Source organism: Bombus vosnesenskii, unplaced genomic scaffold (assembly GCF_011952255.1).
Source record: "Bombus vosnesenskii isolate JDL3184/JDL3185 unplaced genomic scaffold, Bvos_JDL3184-5_v1.1 scf7180000013314, whole genome shotgun sequence".
Taxonomy (NCBI): Eukaryota; Metazoa; Arthropoda; class Insecta; order Hymenoptera; family Apidae; genus Bombus; species Bombus vosnesenskii.
Genome location: NW_022882960.1, coordinates 6426212 through 6446162, shown reverse-complemented (window position 1 = coordinate 6446162; position 19951 = coordinate 6426212). Strand labels below are relative to the sequence as shown.

Here is a 19951-nt window from a genome sequence, read left to right as displayed (position 1 = left end):
GACATTATCCTTTAGATTTAAGCATCAGATTCAACTAGAATCAAACATACCAAAAACACATATTATTCAAGTTAAAGTACCACACCAGAATAATTTACTTATAATTCTCAATGATTGTGAATTGATTGTAAAATTCTTCCAAATAAAAAAAAAATCGTCTATACCACACTGTCAACGGAACAATTACATTCATCTGTTTTTCGAGACGCTGAACACACACGTACTTTCGTACACTCATATTCACATACGTGTGTCACTACTACGCGGCTAATCTAGTCTAGCACACAAAATTATACATATCTCACTAGATATATTAAATTTTATAAAATATCTCTCGACAATACAGAGGTGATTTTATTTTCCAAAACCATATGGCGAAACAACGTTAGAAAAAGGAATTTCATTCGTGAAATGTTAGACATCCCAAGTTACCTTTTTCTGACCTTAAAACAAAAATGATCGCTGACGACTCCAACACTCATTCTACGATTTTCTTCGCGTTAGGCGCAAGCTGCGCTGATGTACGACGCCGTATTCGTCCTCGTCGAGGCGTTCAACAAGTTTCTGAGAAAAAAGCCGGATAGAAGCAACGTGAGGCGAACAGGGATTCCTGGCGGCAGTCAGATTACCAACGGCACCAGGGCACTGGATTGCAATAACAGTCGGGGCTGGGTGACGCCATTTGAGTATGGCGATAAAATTTCCAAGAATCTGAGAAAAGTAAGTCGACGCTAACTTCTTTTTTCGCAAAACCCAAAAATCGTTTTAAAAATAGATATCATGTAATATAGTGAATCTAACCTTTGTCTTTGGTTTTACAGCTAAGTATAGTAACTAGATATTTACTATAAAATCACGACTCATTGCCAGCTGCAACATAAAAATTCCATTACTAATTATATGTTTCGTTCAACTAATTATACGTTCAAACATCTATTTTGATTTTCAAGTCCCATCTCCTATTTTTGTGTAAAATGAGTATTTAATAGAAGTTATATATTGTGCGCCATGGTATTTACACAGACAGAATTTATTTTAAACCATCGTTCAGACATCTTAATACTAGCAAATTCAGTTTGTAATAACGAAACGCACATTTTTTTTAAAAATTGACTTTGTTATCCACAAGTACATACATCGTACCAAACATGACATGCAACGTTTACAAAAATACAATAGTCTAAAATGTAAACTGTTCGGTTAGAAATTAAATCGTGAAATCTTTTCTACAAAAAAAAAAAAAAAAGAAAGAAATAATTCATCATTCACAACTAACTACTTTTCTCACGTATACGAAGTCAGACAAAATATAGGAAGCGTACACAAAACTTTTTCCAGGTTGTGATTAATTATTATATGATTTGCCGAGATGCAGTTGGAACAATTTATAAACCGATCACTCCTGCTGCAAGAATTTCGTAATCGTTCAATTTTGGTACCAAATGCACAAACTGAAAATCTATTTATGTTTCATGAATTCTTCATGAACAGCTTTTACGACATGATCGTTTATTCACTACGCGTACATCTAATATTGGCACATATTTCCAACGAACGCGGTATTCACATTAAAAACATGACAAGACTACGCAGCTCTGTCGAAATGATTCATTCGGAAATTCTTGAAGCGCGGACAGAAACGCAGAAATAGTCAATATATTTGAAATACCGGTGGCAACCGAAATTACCAAGGACCCTTGCCGACGTTTCTCTGCCATTGACAGTAATTGGCGGTTATTCTGACTCTAACGGCATTCCTACGTCCACGTCAGATCGTCTCCCTTCGTTCTATATACGTACGTATACAGTTACACCGGAAATGGCGTCGCTATATCTGCAACTTTGCTCCTCTTCATCAATTTATCGTCTGACAAGATCAAGAAATTCCTCTTAGGCGAAAGAAATTTTTCCAAATTGATAATCATCGATAAAAATTTGCGTATGGCAGTAGCGTATAATTAACGATTCCAGAAAAATAAATTTCATTTTCGTAAAGTGTCGTACATGTTAGTCGTGTTTGTATTTATACAAGACAAGTTGTGTTTGAGTCGAAATCGCTTCAATTCAAATAACATGAATTTAAGTAAATATCTGATAAAGAATACTTAATATAGCATATATTTTAAAGTTAATTTAGTTTAAGAAATGGAGATATTTCGAAGAACTTCAGCTTCACGTGAAGTGTGAAAGGATATTTTAAGTTTAGTAAATAACCGATACACACTGATAAAGTGCGATTGAGTAGCTTGGTTTTAAGTCGTTTGAGGCACGTAAATTGACTAATTTGAACGAAGCTTAGAAAGCTCAAAGAAAGTTCACAAATGATGTATTGAGAGAAAAATAAAGAAATTTGAATTTATTTTGCTTCCATCTCATCTTGTAAATTTTTATGCTATCAGAGATAAAGATACTTTCTGTTGCGTTTTAGTGTTTGTTGATAGCTTATTAACTTCTTTGCCCTTCCACTACAATCCTCTGTAAAATTCTTATATGTTCTCAACAATGGCAACGAACGATAAACAAATATTTTCGAATTTTACTAGATGATTATAAAACAAGCATACGCTATCGTAATATTCGTAGCATGGAAGTATAAAAGAGAAGTAGGTCATGACATACTAAAATCTTGGTTATATGGAACCACACTTGACTGAAAAATAGTCAAGTTACTAAATACAATGTATCTCCATATTAATCGCATCATATATTATCGACAAAAAACCGAAACATTATTTTTAAAAATATCGATAAAATATAAATAAGATATATCTTATCGAAACAGGGCTACATTTGGTTTTAGATAACGTAATCTTCGCAAACACGTGCTACTGTGTATTTAAAAACCATAAAAACAGAGTTGCAAAATTTAACACTCACGCGTGTTTAACTTTCAGGTGGAAATCGAGGGACTAACTGGGGAGATCCGCTTCAACGATGACGGTCGCAGGCACAATTACACCCTCCACGTCGTCGAGATGACGGTCAACAGCGCCATGGTCAAAGTAAATATTTTTTTCACCCAACGAACACGAGCCGCGTGCCTCCACCCCCAGAGACCGAGGCCAAAATGTAATCGGACAGTTTCGAAATTTTACAACGTAAAAAAAAAAATAAAGGGAAAAAAACATCGAAATTGTCGCGTGGAAAAACTCGACAATACCAATCCCTTTTAATTCCTCGTTTTATGTTGTTTGCTGTTTGACGAAGTCTACGGTCCGATGACTTTACGCAGCAATGTTGACTATCGGTGACTATCGACCGACATGGACGCGAACATCGCTGTACGAACTTCATAGAGATAGCGACGTGGCTGAAAAGCTATTAACCGTTCACGATTTTCCTTTCAAGGTAGCTGAATGGACAGACGAGGCTGGATTCCAGGCCATCGCCGCGAAATACATTCGACTTCGACCGCATACCGAAATTGAGAAGAATAAGACCTACATTGTCACTACTATTGTGGTAAGACATTATGTTACAGTGTTTCTAAACACTCAAAAACCGATGGACACGTAATATTTTCGCTTAAAAGCGGTCAAACAATTTTTACAATTTTTAAATTTTAGATTTTCACAATGACCAGATGACATATTATTAATGACTCTTTGGGTTTCAATCGTATTGTTAGTACGTTGTGCTTTGTTTAAAATCGCACTTGTTCAAGCCAGACTTGAAGTGTCTACGAAATATCGGAATAGAGCGTAACATACTACTAACACGACTGAAGCCCAGCGACTCACAAATATGTCATTGTTATGTTTTTACTACAAAAGGGTAAAAAATTAAAGGATCTGTAAAAAACTTTATGAAATACCATTTAATTTAATACTCCATACGATAGAAAACGCAGCTAATGCATAAAATGCTGAAGTATTGGCAATTTGTAATTTAAAATTGACAATCTATATCAAATATTGAAATTTTATCCTGAGATTTTTGAGCGTGAGTGTAAATGAAATGGATATAAATTGAATATCTGAATTGAATATTGGTTGAATAAATGGAGACGTGTATCGACTAAATTGTCTTATTTATTTACATTATTTTTTAATGACACAGGAGGAACCGTACATAATGAAGAAGAAATCAGACACTGGGGAGATATTGACTGGCAATGATAGTTACGAGGGCTACTGCAAGGATCTAGCTGACCTTATAGCTAAGAAATTGGGAATATCGTGTAAGTATTTTATTTTCAATGTACATGCTATTACACGGTTTTCAAAGTTTATATCTTTATGTATTCTGTACAAGATAAAAAGTAATTAAACTGAATTAAATTAAATTGCAAGAATGTCTTGCCCTCCTATTTATTCTCTCGAGTCATTAGCAATTGTTACACGATAACCGAAGCTCATCCAATCGAACTATAAATGCTCGTCCATATGACTATCATTGATATATCAATTTTATGAAGAAAAAGGAATAAAATTAAAAAAGAGGATGTTACACATGAAGCCCCTAGTTACCCCGCCCTTAGAGGTTCAAGAACCTTTTTCTCGCCCACTATCCATCTAAATTGAAATCGAACATTCAAAAAATTACCATTACTTTAACAATAATTTCACAACTTGTAAAATATCGATATTAAATTTAATATACATATATACATTAAATTTCCCTTTTCTAGATGAGTTACGAATAGTTAAAGACGGTAAATACGGAATGGAAAATCCAGACGTTCCCGGTGGTTGGGACGGCATGGTCGGCGAGCTGATTCGGAAAGTAAGTTTCAAAGAAGTCGACGAATACATTTCATCGCGATCTAGATGCGTTTTTCACAATAATACACTTTGGATGTCGGTGTATTGGGACGGACTAAAGGATTTCGTGTAACTACGCGAAAGATTGTACTATTGATCGAGGTCCAACGAAACGAACGTTCAACGAGCTGTTTTATCTTTGGGCAGAAAGTACGAGGCTCTTCCACCAGATGCCACGAGCTTGCAAGCTCTTTCATCTTGTCTGCTGTATTTCGAGCTACATCTGGTGGACGAACTTCGAAAGAATGAAATGGGAACGCGAGAGCTGTTTATTCGCATTTGACGAAAATGATTCCAAAATGAAACATTTAGTGTATTATTATTATTATTAAATAGTTATATTAATATACTTTATACTATATTGTTTAATAATTCTTCAAATAACGAGCATATTGTTTGGACGACGTATTTTATTCTAAAACTGAAAAGTGTTGTAAATTTTACCTTTTGTAATATCGTTTATTGTTATCTTCCTGTTTTATAATGTAAATTCTTTTATTAACAGTTGTACTATATTTTTAGGAAGCAGACATTGCCATTGCTCCAATGACAATCACTTCTGAACGTGAACGAGTGATCGATTTTAGTAAACCTTTCATGTCACTGGGTATTAGTATCATGATCAAGAAGCCCATCAAACAGAAACCTGGTGTGTTCAGCTTCTTGAATCCGCTGAGCAAAGAGATCTGGGTCTGCGTTATCTTCTCCTACATCGGTGTATCCATCGTTCTTTTTACCGTGTCCAGGTAAATGCGATTTTTCCGGAACTGTTCGCTTCTTTCGACGGATACACGGTTAAGTAGATACGGTCGGTATATGGTCAGACATATGGCGATACGTATGTTCCATGCGTTTAATGTTTCTTTGAAGCACACTTAATATTTTTCAAATTCGATTTAAACATAGTATTTCGATTAACAATAGAGAAGTTTCTCATGAAAGTGAATTTCTATGAAATATTGAAAGTTTGTAACTTTCTTTCGTTATATATTTCATCGTGCATTGCGCTTGTATGATAAAGCAATGATAATGCGCGTAATATTTTATATACAAATATTTGCTATTGCTATGACTACTTCCAAAAAACAATTCTTTTTAATTAAGTAAATAAACGAAATTCAGGGACTACGACAAGTATATATAGTAGCAAGTATTATAAATTTTTATTTTCGTTTATGCGTATTTTTATATATTCTATCCTCCAATATATTCATTAACACGCATATTGTAAATCAAGGAAAAGGGAAGCTAGGCCTTAGAGCTAGAGAAAGCAGTAATTTATTGTAACAGAAATTCCCGTATTCGTGATTGATCGGCACATTCAATGCCACACACAAACCACACGACATTAGTTTCCCTTTAGCCTTTTCCTGTCGATGGCTAATTACACAACAGCTTGTTTACCTCTTCGCCACAGTTTGTTTCAATTCTTATCTCGTTATTTATCGTTCCTTATTTCACGTGACTTTCCCAAATACGATTTTATACGATCTTAATCTCGATGAAAGACCGATGAAACCTAAACAATTGAACGTTTAATTACCGAGTAGCGGATATCTTGGTCAATCATTGTTTTTCTTTTGAGTTCCTGATTAATTAACCGAGAGAAATACGGCCAGAGGGACTTCAGATTTTCTTTTGATGATTAAATTTTATCTTCTTTAATGAACGTTTTTCTTAAACCTCGACTCGTATTGTTGGGTCATACGTGACTACTGTAGATTAGCTTAGGTCGGATAATTTTAAGGTATTCTATATTTTGTGTTTTATGTGTTCTATATTTTATATGATAAAGATCACAGGTATCAGTAGTGGGATCATTTATTGTATAAAATAAGAATCCTAATATTAGCTGACCTAACATACGTTATTGGGGTGATCCAGTGATAGAGGCAATACCTATGACACGATAATTTCAATTCACGATTAACCCAAATCTTTAGTCATAAAATTAATTTTCCTTAAAAGAAATGTACAATTTAAATCAAACAAAGCTTTTAAAAGAGCTAAGAGTCGAAAAGATTCAAAATTAAGAAATCTGCAAATTAAAACAATTCACGGAATATCAAATCTATTGTTCAATCTATTTATTCTACGTACAGAATATTAAATCCTAATCGTATGTCTTCAAAAACACAAACGTAATACATAAAGGTCTCGTCATTAATATCGCACGTTCTCCACAGATTCTCCCCATACGAATGGAGAGTACTGACTCTAAGCACCGGTGGGGATCCCACAATGGGTACAAGGAACGATCCCACGCTACAACACCCACACGGATCGCAAGGATCTCCTCACATTCCAACCTCGAGCATGGCGAACGATTTCAGTATCATCAACAGCCTTTGGTTCGCTCTAGCCGCGTTCATGCAGCAAGGCTGTGACATATCACCCAGGTATTCGTTCATTTCCTCCTCTGCAACGATCATCCTCTGAGCCTCGTGGTAACGCGAATCGCTATCAAGTGCAGGTGCTTTGTAAAAACTAATTAGCTTAATCTCGGTCAATTATCAGGCTTTCTTTTTACGTCGCGCTCGAGTCCTCTTATCAGTCAAGCGGTGCTATCCTGGGAGCTTCTAGAACCACTCTTATCTCGAAACGTTGAGTAAAAGCAAGTTGAACATCTTTTATCAGTATCGCGATAGCGATCGAAGCGCACGTGGAGAAAGGTTTGAAAAATGTTTGCCTGGTCGTTTAGCGGAACAACGCAACGATAGGAAGCGTTGCGTGTTACGAGCGAAAAGATAGCTGGTTTCTTTCTCGACTAATTATAGCTACTTTCGCTCTGCGTCCTGTTTCCATTTCCGCGGTACAAGCAAATGGGGTGAAGTGCATAAAGTACACGGCGCGCACAGAAGAATGGTTGTCTTTTAGTTGGAACAGGTCAACCGCGTTGTCTGCTAATGAGATGAATTGGATAAGATTCTAAAGGTTCGTCGCCCCGAACTCGCTTAAAGTCACCTGGTTAAACACTTCGCGGTTCTTTTTTTGTTTTCGTAAGAACAGGCAGAGCGATTCTTTTAAAAGAGATTATTTCTGCGTAATTAACAAGTTTCGATCGAAGATATGATAAATTACGAAGGATTTAATAGGCGCGCTTATAAACGCCTCACGATGATGTATTGTTTTATTGTATGATTGTAATTAACTGTGTTGAATAATGTATCGAACCTAATACCTAGTTCTCATTTAGACACCGATTAATATAGCAAAAGTATTTCTATAAAAGTGTGTTCTACTAAAAAGAACCTTTCTATTTCATCGGAGACGTGTTCATAATAAACAATAATTATTATATTCTATCCGTTATTTCGCTTACTTTTCAAAATCATTTCATCGAAGCGCATAAGAATAAAAATGCGATAACTACGATATCAAAAGTATTACTTATCGTTAAAAAATTGCACGGAGGCAAAGTACGCGTCAATAGCAGCGATTACGTTAAAGGGGAAAACAGATATTTCATACGTAACGACCTAATACAGGTTTAAGATGTCCTTCAACGCATGATCTCCATCGCCAACCGGTAGCAGATAGCTGAGCGATGATAACCTTTAGGAGGGTGATTTACTGGGTTCGCCACCCGGGGGTTAAGGTGCAGGGTAATTACTGTTGCAAATTCCTTCGTTTAAATTACAACTGCGTGCCAGGTAAACGGCGATTATAAACCGCGTGGCCAGAATTATCAGAATATAATCGGATTACATTTCGTAGTCTCGTGCCGGGCGTAATTTAGAACGGCTCTCTCGCAATCAGCGCCGTGATTAGGCCTCCTAGGCTATTCGAGGGTGGCTCATTTGAATGAGCGTGCCGTTTCGTAGCCGCGGCTCGAAAATTCCATTAGCGACACGCTTTGCCGCCAACCGAGGCCGTATGTGCTACAGTGCCTATAAAAAGTATTCGAACGTTTACCATAAAATTCTTTTACGTGCGTTGTACGAAACTTTTTGAAATTTCATTAGCACTATAACGAAACACGACTATCACGATAATAATAATAAAATTTGAAGTCGATGTAGAAGTTAAGTTACCAGACGTTTATTGCAAATATATTTGTAGTAAAAACTTGAACATATAATTAGTGTTAAAGATGATCTCATTAAATATATCGTAGCTTATCAATATCGTAAGTAATCGAACGTTCAAATACTTTGCTAATCTTAGCGAAATATGCGCTTTCGATAAATACCTTGTAACTTTTAAATATATCTTCAGATTTGTTTAAAAATTTAGCACTATAATCATGATAGCCGTATCGTATTACGATGATAATGAGATTTCAAAATATTTTCTGCGATATATACGGAAGAAGTTTCTATGATTTTTCGAATACTTTCGTGAGTCACTGTACAGTGGCTATAAAAAAGTATTTACATACCCTTATTTTCCAATAAGGCGTCTTTTTATCAAGTTCAAATGTAAATGAAAGTACTACTAAATCATAGGAAATTTAATCGGGTTGGATTTAATTAATTAGTATGTAGATGTGATAATAACAACAATGATATGCAAATACCTTTCATAGCCATTGTATATATGTATATATGAATGTATGTATGTAGGTGTTCGATTCAATTCGACCCTCTTTTTCCTTGTCTTTATATCCTTCTTCCCACGCATGAAACATTGATCAACTGACCTACGATCGCGGATAATACGTTTCATGCTGAGCCAAGTTCTCGCCTTCTTTTTGCATAAATGTCCATGCGATTTTACCGCATTTTTACCCAGTTTTCGTGTACGACGAATAATTGACGTGTTTCTTCTGCTCGTAAAACGTGTCGAGATTATGCAGAGTTATACGGTCATTCTTGGATTACGATCAGATATTTTTTATCACTTACTAACTATAGAAATATGTAGAGATTTTTAAATATTTTTTAAAGAAGTAAATAATGCAGTTTAAGATTAATTTTACTTGGAAGCTTGTTAAAATACGCTGTTACGTATGAACCTCTCAAAGGCAAAATTGATCAAGACCACTCTTTATAAAGTTATCATTATTCAGGCACGTAATTAGTATTCCGCATCCTAAAGGAGAAATCTTATTTTCATAAATTTATTTATCATAAAGAGATGGCATAAATGCAGGTTCCAAGGAAAATTTAAAGAAACAATATTCGTCGTTCTTCGTGAGACGTGAGAAGTTCACGATAAAGAAGATGTCACTCGCCAAACATTTATATTATATAATTTTAGTATATTTTAACCTAGACACGAATATAACGAAACTCTTTGAATTGGCATAATCAGGAAATAATTTTAAAGTGCCTCTACACTAAAGTGCCTCAGAAAATATCGCATAACTTAAAGGAATTTCCCAAACAATGTAATATTATCAAATATCAAATATCAAAAAAACCAATCGTATCTTTTTCATTAATTTTCTTTCATTGACGAATAAATGAATTTTCATTTATTCGTCTCAACCTACGTAAAATTATCAAACGTGTAACGTATTTTACGGAACACTGAAACACGACAAAACATAATATATTTTCGACATGCGTTAATCCTTCCTAAATCCCTCGAACGGGATATATCGTTCGTTTTAAAACAAACAGGAGCTCGAAATTGCGAAGGATGAAACCGTTCGCGACTGAACGTCTCGTAAATCTTTGAAGGAGCGATCGCGACGTTTTCGCGGGCCGTTTCAGTCGCTTCGGAACTAGGTCTCGATTAATTTCCATTCCACCATGCCAACCCATCGCGAGGTAGCCTCCTTGATTAATGGTTTAAATATTCGCGCAGCGCCCATATGAATTGTAAATTTCGCGGAACCTTCTGTCCCCCGCCTCCGCCGCCTCTCGTTCCGCTTCTTCCGCGATACGACTTGTGATTCCGCCGTGGACACCATGTAAAGCTTCGTTATTAAATATCGTCACATCTACTGGACGAAAAGTGTAATCACATTGAAAAGCTGCCCTCGGGAAAGAAGAAGAAATAGAATAAAAGTTACAACTTTGTGAGGATTTTGTTCTTATACTTGGCAAGAAGTTGAGGAAACTAATAAGAAAAAAGGTGCAAAACGTTTACTGCTGAGGAATTGTAAGTGAGGTGAGAATGTGCAATTTGAGAGAGAGAGAGGGTAATAATTATTAATGTTACATTATTATGTATGATATTACTATGTGTGTTATAATATATGTTATTATATATAATATATGTACATTATAAGTGCGCTATAATATATAGGGGTGTTTGCTACGTTCTTTAGAAATTATGTCCGAGAGGGGTGATTATTGAGATGTTTGATAAGATTGCAGCTTAATGCTTAATGCTTGCTTTACAATATGATAATTTTTACCGACGTAGATCACTTGGTTTCTCAGCAGATAAACAATAGTCATATGATCTGGTCTGCAGATTATAAATTTCTTTCTTACAGTTTCATAATTTTTCACCAAATATGATAGTCAGATAATTTGTCAAATTAAAATTCCATTTGTTTTATTACCAAGTTTGATGAGGTTATACGAAGATAGTCATTAGTATTGGTAATTTGTAACTTGTAATATATTAAAGTTTAAATGAACAAGACACTAAAACTTTGTACTTTATAATTGGTACAGGTGATCAGTTCGACTACTCGATGGCTCATTTAGTAGAATCTTCGTGGTTTAAAATAAAACAAAAATTTTAGAACTTTTATCACAATGATAAAGTGAATTTTTCAAGAAAAAGACATATTTTATATATCCGTCAACTTTAAATAGACTACTCTATAATTTCTTAGTATGTTAATTCTCTTATTTACAAGTAATTACCAATTAATATTCAGCACTCGTAAAATCACATTTAACAGGTCGATATCAGGACGAATCGTCGGCAGCGTCTGGTGGTTCTTTACCCTGATCCTAATCTCCTCCTACACTGCCAACTTAGCCGCGTTTCTAACCGTCGAGAGGATGGTCGCGCCGATTAACTCGCCGGAAGACCTGGCCTCGCAAACGGAAGTGCAATACGGCACACTATCTCACGGATCTACTTGGGACTTTTTTCGCGTAAGTTCGTCTCAGATTTAACGAAGTAAATACAGTAAAATATTAGGTTGTAACATAGGATAGGTATAATTTTTAACGATCTTTAATCATTTTTACTTCACTGATCGTAAAACTAAAAAAACATTCGTTTATACAAAGTATGTAAGAGTTAAACAATTTTACTCGAAAAAACACGGAAGAAAAAGATTTTAATTTTAACCTTTAACATGCCAAGATAGGAATATACGACGATAATAATAATAGCGAAGAACGTTGATCTTTAGTACAGTAGAGATTAGAATAATATCTAGTTTTAAAATGACAAAATTATTCGTTAAAAGCACGAGATTTAGGACACTGGCATAACATTTCATATGTTACGACCTAATATGTTAAAGCTATATTAAAATAATATATTATTTTAAATGCTCGATTAAAAAATACATAAACGTAATTAAAATTCCTATTAAAGACTATTTTCCTTTTTCATAGAAATCGCAGATTAATCTCTACAGCAAAATGTGGGAGTTCATGAACTCACGGAAACACGTGTTTGTAAAAACGTACGACGAGGGTATACGAAGAGTGAGGACCAGCAAAGGAAAATACGCTCTCCTGATCGAAAGTCCGAAGAACGAGTACATAAACGAGAGGGAACCCTGCGATACAATGAAGGTCGGCAGAAATCTGGATGCCAAAGGCTTTGGAGTAGCAACGCCATTGGGATCTCCTCTCAAGTAAACTTTACTGCTTTATTGTACTGTTTGCTTTTAATTTATCTCATTCTATGTAATTACGTTTGCATCGATGTACCGCTTTGACATCCTTGTTGCTTGAAACTCGCTTTGTATTCTTTGATCAATAATTTGTCGACTGTCAGATCTTGTTTTCTCATGTACTCGTGTACATTGTAAGTACAGGCTTGATTCGAAGTATGGTAAAATTGAAACATGTTTGATGATAATATTCATGCAGGTAAAAAAGATTCAAGTATGCCTCTATACGTACCATAGGAATATCTGATATGTTCAGAACTGCGTAGCTATCGTGTGCTGCACGTTAAACTTTTCATTTGAACCATTGAAGTTTTCAGTGTATAAAGACGAGCAGGTAATAGCATGCAACACTAGTGTCACACGTAGCTTCGATATAAATTACGCGAAGATAAGGTAATATTCGACGTATTAGGGGATTAATAATAATCTTCATAGAAAAAATAAAAAATGAAAATAAGTATAGGAAATACAGTATGCTGAGAAATATTCCCAATTATAAGTTGTTCTTATTAACCCGTTGTCAATGGCACAATATGGGACAGTAGAACGTAAAGTGGTAACTTTCACAATTACTGCAACGATAACTGCACTATTATAATCCTTTTGACATCACTGATCCTATGATCTAATCTCATTGTAAATGTGGAACTGCATATTTCCTTTGAAAAATTATATTCAATCTATAGTATCTACATTATATTAAGATATATTTTAAAATTTGAATACGTTACAATTAAAAGGAAGATTTCTTTCAAAAGGGTTAAACCAGAAATTTCACACGATAATGAGGAATCGACGAAAGCATCATCTCCTCGCTCAGTAGCACAAACAGACGAGATTTAAAGAGCAACGTGCTCGACACGGTAAATACGAAAAGTTTCGAGCCTTCGATAATTCTCTACAAAGCCACTCACGATGCATTCGAGCAAGTGTAACGCACGAACTGAATGGAAGGACAGGTTCGACCTATTTCTTCCATACGAAAGCATAATTAACGAGGTTTTTTAGCGATCAGGAAGAGGCGAAGCATCTGCCCCTCTAACCCGCCCCTTTCGTGGTTCTTTGAAATTCCGTCGCCCCGGGTCTGTGCCTCCCTTTCGAAACACGCCACGTCGTTCCACACAATTAGCATAGAAAAACTCGTACACCCATTTTTCCGTATCATTACCGCTTAAGGGACGAGTCGACCCACTCTGCTCTCTCTTCTCGACTAACCAATTCAATCTCGTCGAGGTTTCACCCCCTCGTCCGGAGAACATTCAATTTGTAATTCAACGAATATACGAACATCGATTTTATTACATTTGTTTGCGGCACAATCGGCTTTCTCCCTCTGATATCTTCTATGTATTTTTTCCCTATACGCTTTCTCCTTCTTCGGTCATTAATCTACTTTCTGTGAACTTCATCTAAAAAGTTGTTGAATGTCATTTTACAAACTGGCTATAAAACCTTCTTTTGTTCTTTCACGTTGTATATTTTATAAATTAATTTAACATTTTCGCTTACTGACATACGCTTCGATTATTTATAATAAGCAACGTTATTCTCGTAAAAAGATATCGGATTTTATACAGCCGTATTTTTTTAACAACGAATCCGTTAATATACGTACAGTTGAGGAATCTTAGTAAGCGATTTTTCTCCGGTATTTTCACGCATAATGTTGTTGCCGTGAATATGGATGACGGATAATGGAGCTAGTTTAAGGTATCGATGAGTATAACGATAGAACGAAGAGTTATTCTTAAGAACATATAAGTTGGATCAGCTTGCATGTGTGCAGATTTGATTGCGTGTGATAAGAATGTGTCGTATGTGCGATGTCTTTAAGAATAATCGAGAGAATCATTCGGGAAGTCAGAGGAACAGCGTTTAAAAAGATCGAATCGTACTGAGTGAAAGTCATCATCGTTATTGTATTATCGTTGTTTTATATTTAATAAGTAAAAGCCTGGCTACAGTCCAGTATTTCTGCAATGTCATATTTATTGTATTTTCTGTAATATTATCCTTTTCTAATATTCGACACGTTACAGAGATCCCATAAATTTGGCGGTGCTATCGTTGAAAGAAAACGGAGAATTGACGAAACTGGTGAATCGATGGTGGTACGACAGAACAGAATGCAGGCACGGGGACAAGCAAGATGCTTCTAGAAACGAATTATCTCTCAGCAACGTGGCGGGAATATTTTACATCCTGATCGGTGGTCTGCTTTTAGCCCTGGCCGTCGCGCTGCTAGAATTCTGTTACAAATCACATACGGAAGCTACTAGAGCAAAGGTAACGAGCTTGCACCACTCCGCAATAAAACTTTCTTCGATACTAATCTCAAACTGTGTAACTCACACTTTCGTTCGTAAGTCACGGAGCACTTGCTCGTTTCAAACATACGCTTTAATAAAATTTTCGAAACGTAATATAATTTAGTTCCTCTTATGATACGCGCTATTGATAAGCATCAATTTTATTTTCTAGTTACCAGACCTTCGGATACTTAAACTTTCCTAAATAGAAATTTGTTTCATCCACCAAATATTATAATCAGCTTACATACTTTGGATATTTTACTATGAATATTTTAACGGATAAACGTATAAAAATCCGCAGCCTGATAATTACAATATCCATTTACGGATACGTATTCAAAGTATATCCGTCACTTGCGAACGATAGTGTAAAAACTGTATCCGATGTTTCTCCTTGCAAGCAAACGAGTAGCAATCAGCGACCGACGTTATTCGATCGCGCATCGTAAAACGAAGAAAGAAAAATTCTATTTATCGAAACTCACAATTTTCCAGATCCCATTGTCGGACGCGATGAAGGCGAAAGCTCGATTGACGATCGGTGGTGGTCGAGATTTCGACAATGGCCGGGTAAGTAGCCTGACGAATCTACACTTCTAGATCCTTGTTATCGATCGCACGCGTACCACGCGGTTAGAGTAACGAGCTCGTAGAATCGTGTTGGCAACGGACAAGCAAGGAAACGGACTGAAACGTTCCACCTATGTTTCTTCGTTACTCGATGAAATAAAGCTTGAGAAACATATTTGCAACTCGCCGTACTTTACCATCGTAGAAGAAGCTATATATTTTATATTCAGGAACGTTTTCATCCTTTTTTCCCTGTTTCGAACCAACGATCTCGATGTATCGTGTAACATACGTCGGTAACATGGCGGCATCGGGCTGCATTATGCATATCCGTGTAATACAAGAACCTATAATACATATGTATACATAGAAGCATATAATAGAGTACGTTTGGCATGCAGTTAGCAGCGTGTATACGTTCGACGTGTATATTGTGATCGAAAGACGGTCGAGTATCGAGAATTTCAAACAGGGGTGTGGTTCTCGAAGGCTGTTTCGAAGACACGATCGACCCAAGGGCGATAATCGATCGTTGTCCATATGTATATCGTATATAAATAGATATGAAATAGATATACATATATATAAATAAATATTATATATACATTTATATAGGTAGATATATATATATTATATATATATATACATACGTACATGCGTGCGATGTGCGGCTGGCTGGATGTGTTGCGCTCTTTTCTACTCTTTCACTCTCTCACTCTCTCTCTTCTTCTTCTTCTTCTTCTTCTTCTGTCTCTCTCTCTCTCTTTGTACTCGATGGATGCAGGAGACGTAATTTTTGCTCGTTTTGCGCGTTTCGTTCTACTTTTGTTTTTGTCTCTAGTGGTACGGACTGCAGAGTTAGACGGAGGATGCATGCGCCTTTCCCGGGACCATATGTGAGTACTCTCTAGCCCTTAATTTTAAATCCCCATCGTACGGTTTACGTCTCTCTTTTGCTGTACCTATCTTCTCTCTTCCAAATTTCCTCTCTGCTTCTCGTGTACATCATCTTACGTAGCTTTCGTCATTCTCACTCATTTCGTTCTCTTTCATCTTTATAATAGAGATTTCGATATGAAATTAGTGAATTATCAGCGGTATAGTATGTCTGCAAACTTTATTAAACCTGATCAAAGTCGTAGATACTCGATTTTTATTCAAAACTTTTCACGAACACGGCTCACTTTCTCACACTTTCTTGCGTCACTGTTCTCGATCACCTATCTCGAAGCAGTTTCTAAGTAGATTAATTAATTAAATAAATTTGTACACTTCTCTATATCGATGCACGATATCATCGCGGAAACCGAGCAAAGTAAATTCAAATAAGAGGATTATTAAAATTCTGAATTGTGTAATTTGAAGCTTAAATCGTCAAATAGTTTGGATAGTGTAAATCGACCAGATATTTGCATTTCTCTGCAATTTAAGTACACACAGGCGTCCTTCTACCTCCTGCTTTCGTTCCACGGCTCTTCCTTTACTTTCTACAGCTTTGGTTATCATGAAAACGCTGGCTTATAATCGCGAACTGAGCATGGCTTCTAGCGACGTTTTTAGAGGATCGTGCGAATGAAACGTGACTTGATCGAATGGCATGCAGCTTTGAAAATGCTTGTACGTTGGACTGCGTTTACACTGCTACTATTGCGCACACGATATATTAAAGATGGATCGTAAAGCTGTACATTAAGTTACAAATATTCTAAACCGTCGATAACAACGTTCACAGATTGCCAATGTCGAATCATATTTTTGGAACGATCGATATTCGATTCTATGCTTTTCAAAAGAAACATTTTATGTTGCATTGAATTTCACGAATTTACGAATATCTGCGTTCAGTTCGACAAAACGAAGAATGCTGTATCGTTCCACAAACCTACATCGACAAATTTTTGCCCTTTTGTAGAATTTTTCTCAAACAATATGTGTCAAGCGCGGTTTCTTTTTTTTCTTTTTTTTTTATTCCGTTTCAAGCGCTTTAAACGCTACAAATGGAATTTTCAGTAGCAGTGTAAACAAACCTTTGAACGGAACTATGCATCGAATGACAACTCACCTTCATAGAGACGTTACTCTCGCGCCAAACGGGCGATAGAATGAATTCTTTCTCTTTCACTTCTCTACTCTTCCGGAGCAAGTACGTTTCACAAAAGGCAGGACGGTAGAACGACGACCGAGAAGAATTTTATGCACCGTTCGCGAAACACGCGTTTTTTTAACGAACGGGAAGTCGTTTGTAACATCGCGATTCACGGCACGATTACTTTTTACCACTCTCGCGCAATACACGCGACCACGTAATTCCCACACAAGCCTGGATGGTAATTATCTGCAGACTGTGGATGTTTATGCGGATGAAACGTGTACAGCTGTACAAAAAACTGTGTAAGATGTGTGTAAATGTATAATTACGGACAATTTCGAAGAGAATCTCAACAGGTAAAATTCGAATAATTCGACAAAGATGAGTATTTTGATAGCGTTAAATATCGTTGCAGTAAATTCGTTGGTCTTATTCTGGAAACTTGTTTCAGATGAAAAATACAATTCGTTATTTTGAGATTACAAACCGCTCGATGCTTGTAAAAAATACTGTATCTGAGAATTGAAAAATTGCATTATAAAATTGTATTCTTTATCTATACGACAGTAACGGTTCTAGGTTTATAAACAGCGTACATGAAAAATATTATAATTCATTCAAGTGTTGTAGAATTAAAGAATGGTTCGTGTATAACATGCTAACAGTGGCATAGATAATTTTTCCATTTTTCGTTCCACTTGAAAAATAGATATCTCAAAACAGGTTTAAAGACAAAATTGAAATAAAATCAAAGATCGTATAACATTTATTTGAAAAGGAAATGCAATCTGGTTTTGAGATGTTCGTCTGAGCAAAAAGGACGTACAGCGAAGTCTGAGATAAACTTGTAATTTTTATTACAAACAGAATTTCAGATGTCAACTCTGAATCTATTATCCTATCATTATCCTTCCATTGTAAATAACATTATTTTCACAAAGCAAAGTGAATGAGAAATTTCAATCTCCCTCGCACAAACGGTACATGCTGTTATTTGTACTTTTAAATCGAAGCCATGTTTTAATGTATAATATTAATTCTTGCAGAAAGAAATTTAAGATTTCCATTATAAAGCTACGTGAAATCTATTCGATCTTTCTACTATTTAATGAAATTATTCCGTAGCATGAAACATTAGAGCATGACTTTAACCAAAACATATTGAGGACTAAATATGTAGTAAGACGATGCGTAAAAGTTGCCTAAATGGAAGATTATTGGAAAAACCTGTTAAAAATTATTTTATCAATGTATGAAAGATATATATCGAAATAAAAGATTAGGATTTTAAAGATGTTCGACAAAATGTTGCTTATGTATATTTTTCAATATATAAAAACCGGTCAAAATAATATCTTAAATTATAAAATCATTCCTCTTAAACGTATACTCGTTATAACACCCAATTTCCTGTACAAGTAAAACTCTCTGACAGCTTAAACCCTCGCCTAACTCAAATCAATTCACAGTCCCAGCAGCATAAACATCCGCAGTTCACTCACCACGAAGAGCACCGTTCACACGAAAAATCGCCCCTATCCAGCCCCATGTAGAAACCACCGTAGGCCTAACGCGCGAACCATTGGATTTCCAGTACTACGCTCCGGCAAACGCGATTGGCAATACCGAGGGCGACCAGGTACACAGCAATACGCATACCCAGGTGTAAATTACCCGGAGGAGAGCCCAGGCGAGTCGCCCGCCATCTCCCTGCCCACGCCTCCACCGCCGCCGTTGATGGCGGCCCTGCCTCCACCGCCGCCGCCGCCGCCCAGAAGACCGCCTCGAAGAAGCGTCACCTTCGCGGAGTCGCCGCCGAAGAGCCCGAAAAAGTCCAGGTTCTCGCCTTTCCTGCGTAGGCCGAGCATCACGATGCTAGACATCGCGGTGCCCTGGACACCGGCTTCGCCGCGCGTCTGGGCTGGTCGTCTCGGCGAATACAAACCCGAATACATCACGTAAAAACGAAAACAAGGAAATAAATCACAGTACGAGCACAGAAGCTCTCCTGTCCCGTAGGCTGGTCATAGATCGTTAAAATTTCGATCGTCCGACAGCCTGGCACAAAGATCCAAAGATCCAATAATCCCGAGCAACGCGTTTGCCGCAAATCGAATATCCGCGACGCTCGATTTCTCGAGCGTATCCCTCGATCGTTGTTAGTTCCGTGTTCCAGAGAAGCTCGAAGGAGTTGGAATTTCGAGCGTCGATCACGAGAACGACTCGTCTGTTTGTTCAAGTTCCTCGAATCGTACTGCCACACACACACACACACACACATACACACACGTGATTTGAGATCGTCGATGACGTGTACCGAGTCCTTTCGGAATGATTCGTTCTTACGAACAGGAACTAAACGAGTCCGAGGAATCGCTCGAGAGGAACGCAGAGGAGCCGTGTGTCACGACTGATCGACGAAGATTCTTGGTATCCATATTTGTTTCTGTTAGAC

The 19951-nt window shown here is 36.6% G+C and overlaps 1 protein-coding gene across 2 annotated transcripts in view; it reads left to right on the top strand.

Moving 5' to 3' along the window:
* The window catches only part of LOC117235031 (glutamate receptor 1), a 335753-nt gene extending 316455 nt beyond the window's left edge, over positions 1–19298 (top strand). Inside the window, exons 8-20 of one of the 2 annotated variants that reach the window (XM_033496677.1) lie at positions 505–720; positions 2895–3002; positions 3349–3462; positions 4060–4180; positions 4631–4725; positions 5286–5509; positions 6950–7162; positions 11572–11770; positions 12242–12486; positions 14565–14811; positions 15333–15407; positions 16249–16303; positions 19091–19229. In XM_033496677.1, the coding sequence (XP_033352568.1) occupies positions 505–720; positions 2895–3002; positions 3349–3462; positions 4060–4180; positions 4631–4725; positions 5286–5509; positions 6950–7162; positions 11572–11770; positions 12242–12486; positions 14565–14811; positions 15333–15407; positions 16249–16269 (1878 nt within the window). In that variant the 3' untranslated portion in view covers positions 16270–16303; positions 19091–19229. Of the gene's footprint in view, positions 1–504; positions 721–2894; positions 3003–3348; positions 3463–4059; positions 4181–4630; positions 4726–5285; positions 5510–6949; positions 7163–11571; positions 11771–12241; positions 12487–14564; positions 14812–15332; positions 15408–16248; positions 16304–19090 lie in introns of both variants that reach the window. The other variant, XM_033496676.1, reaches the window with a different exon arrangement.
* The last annotated feature ends 653 nt before the right edge of the window (positions 19299–19951 follow it).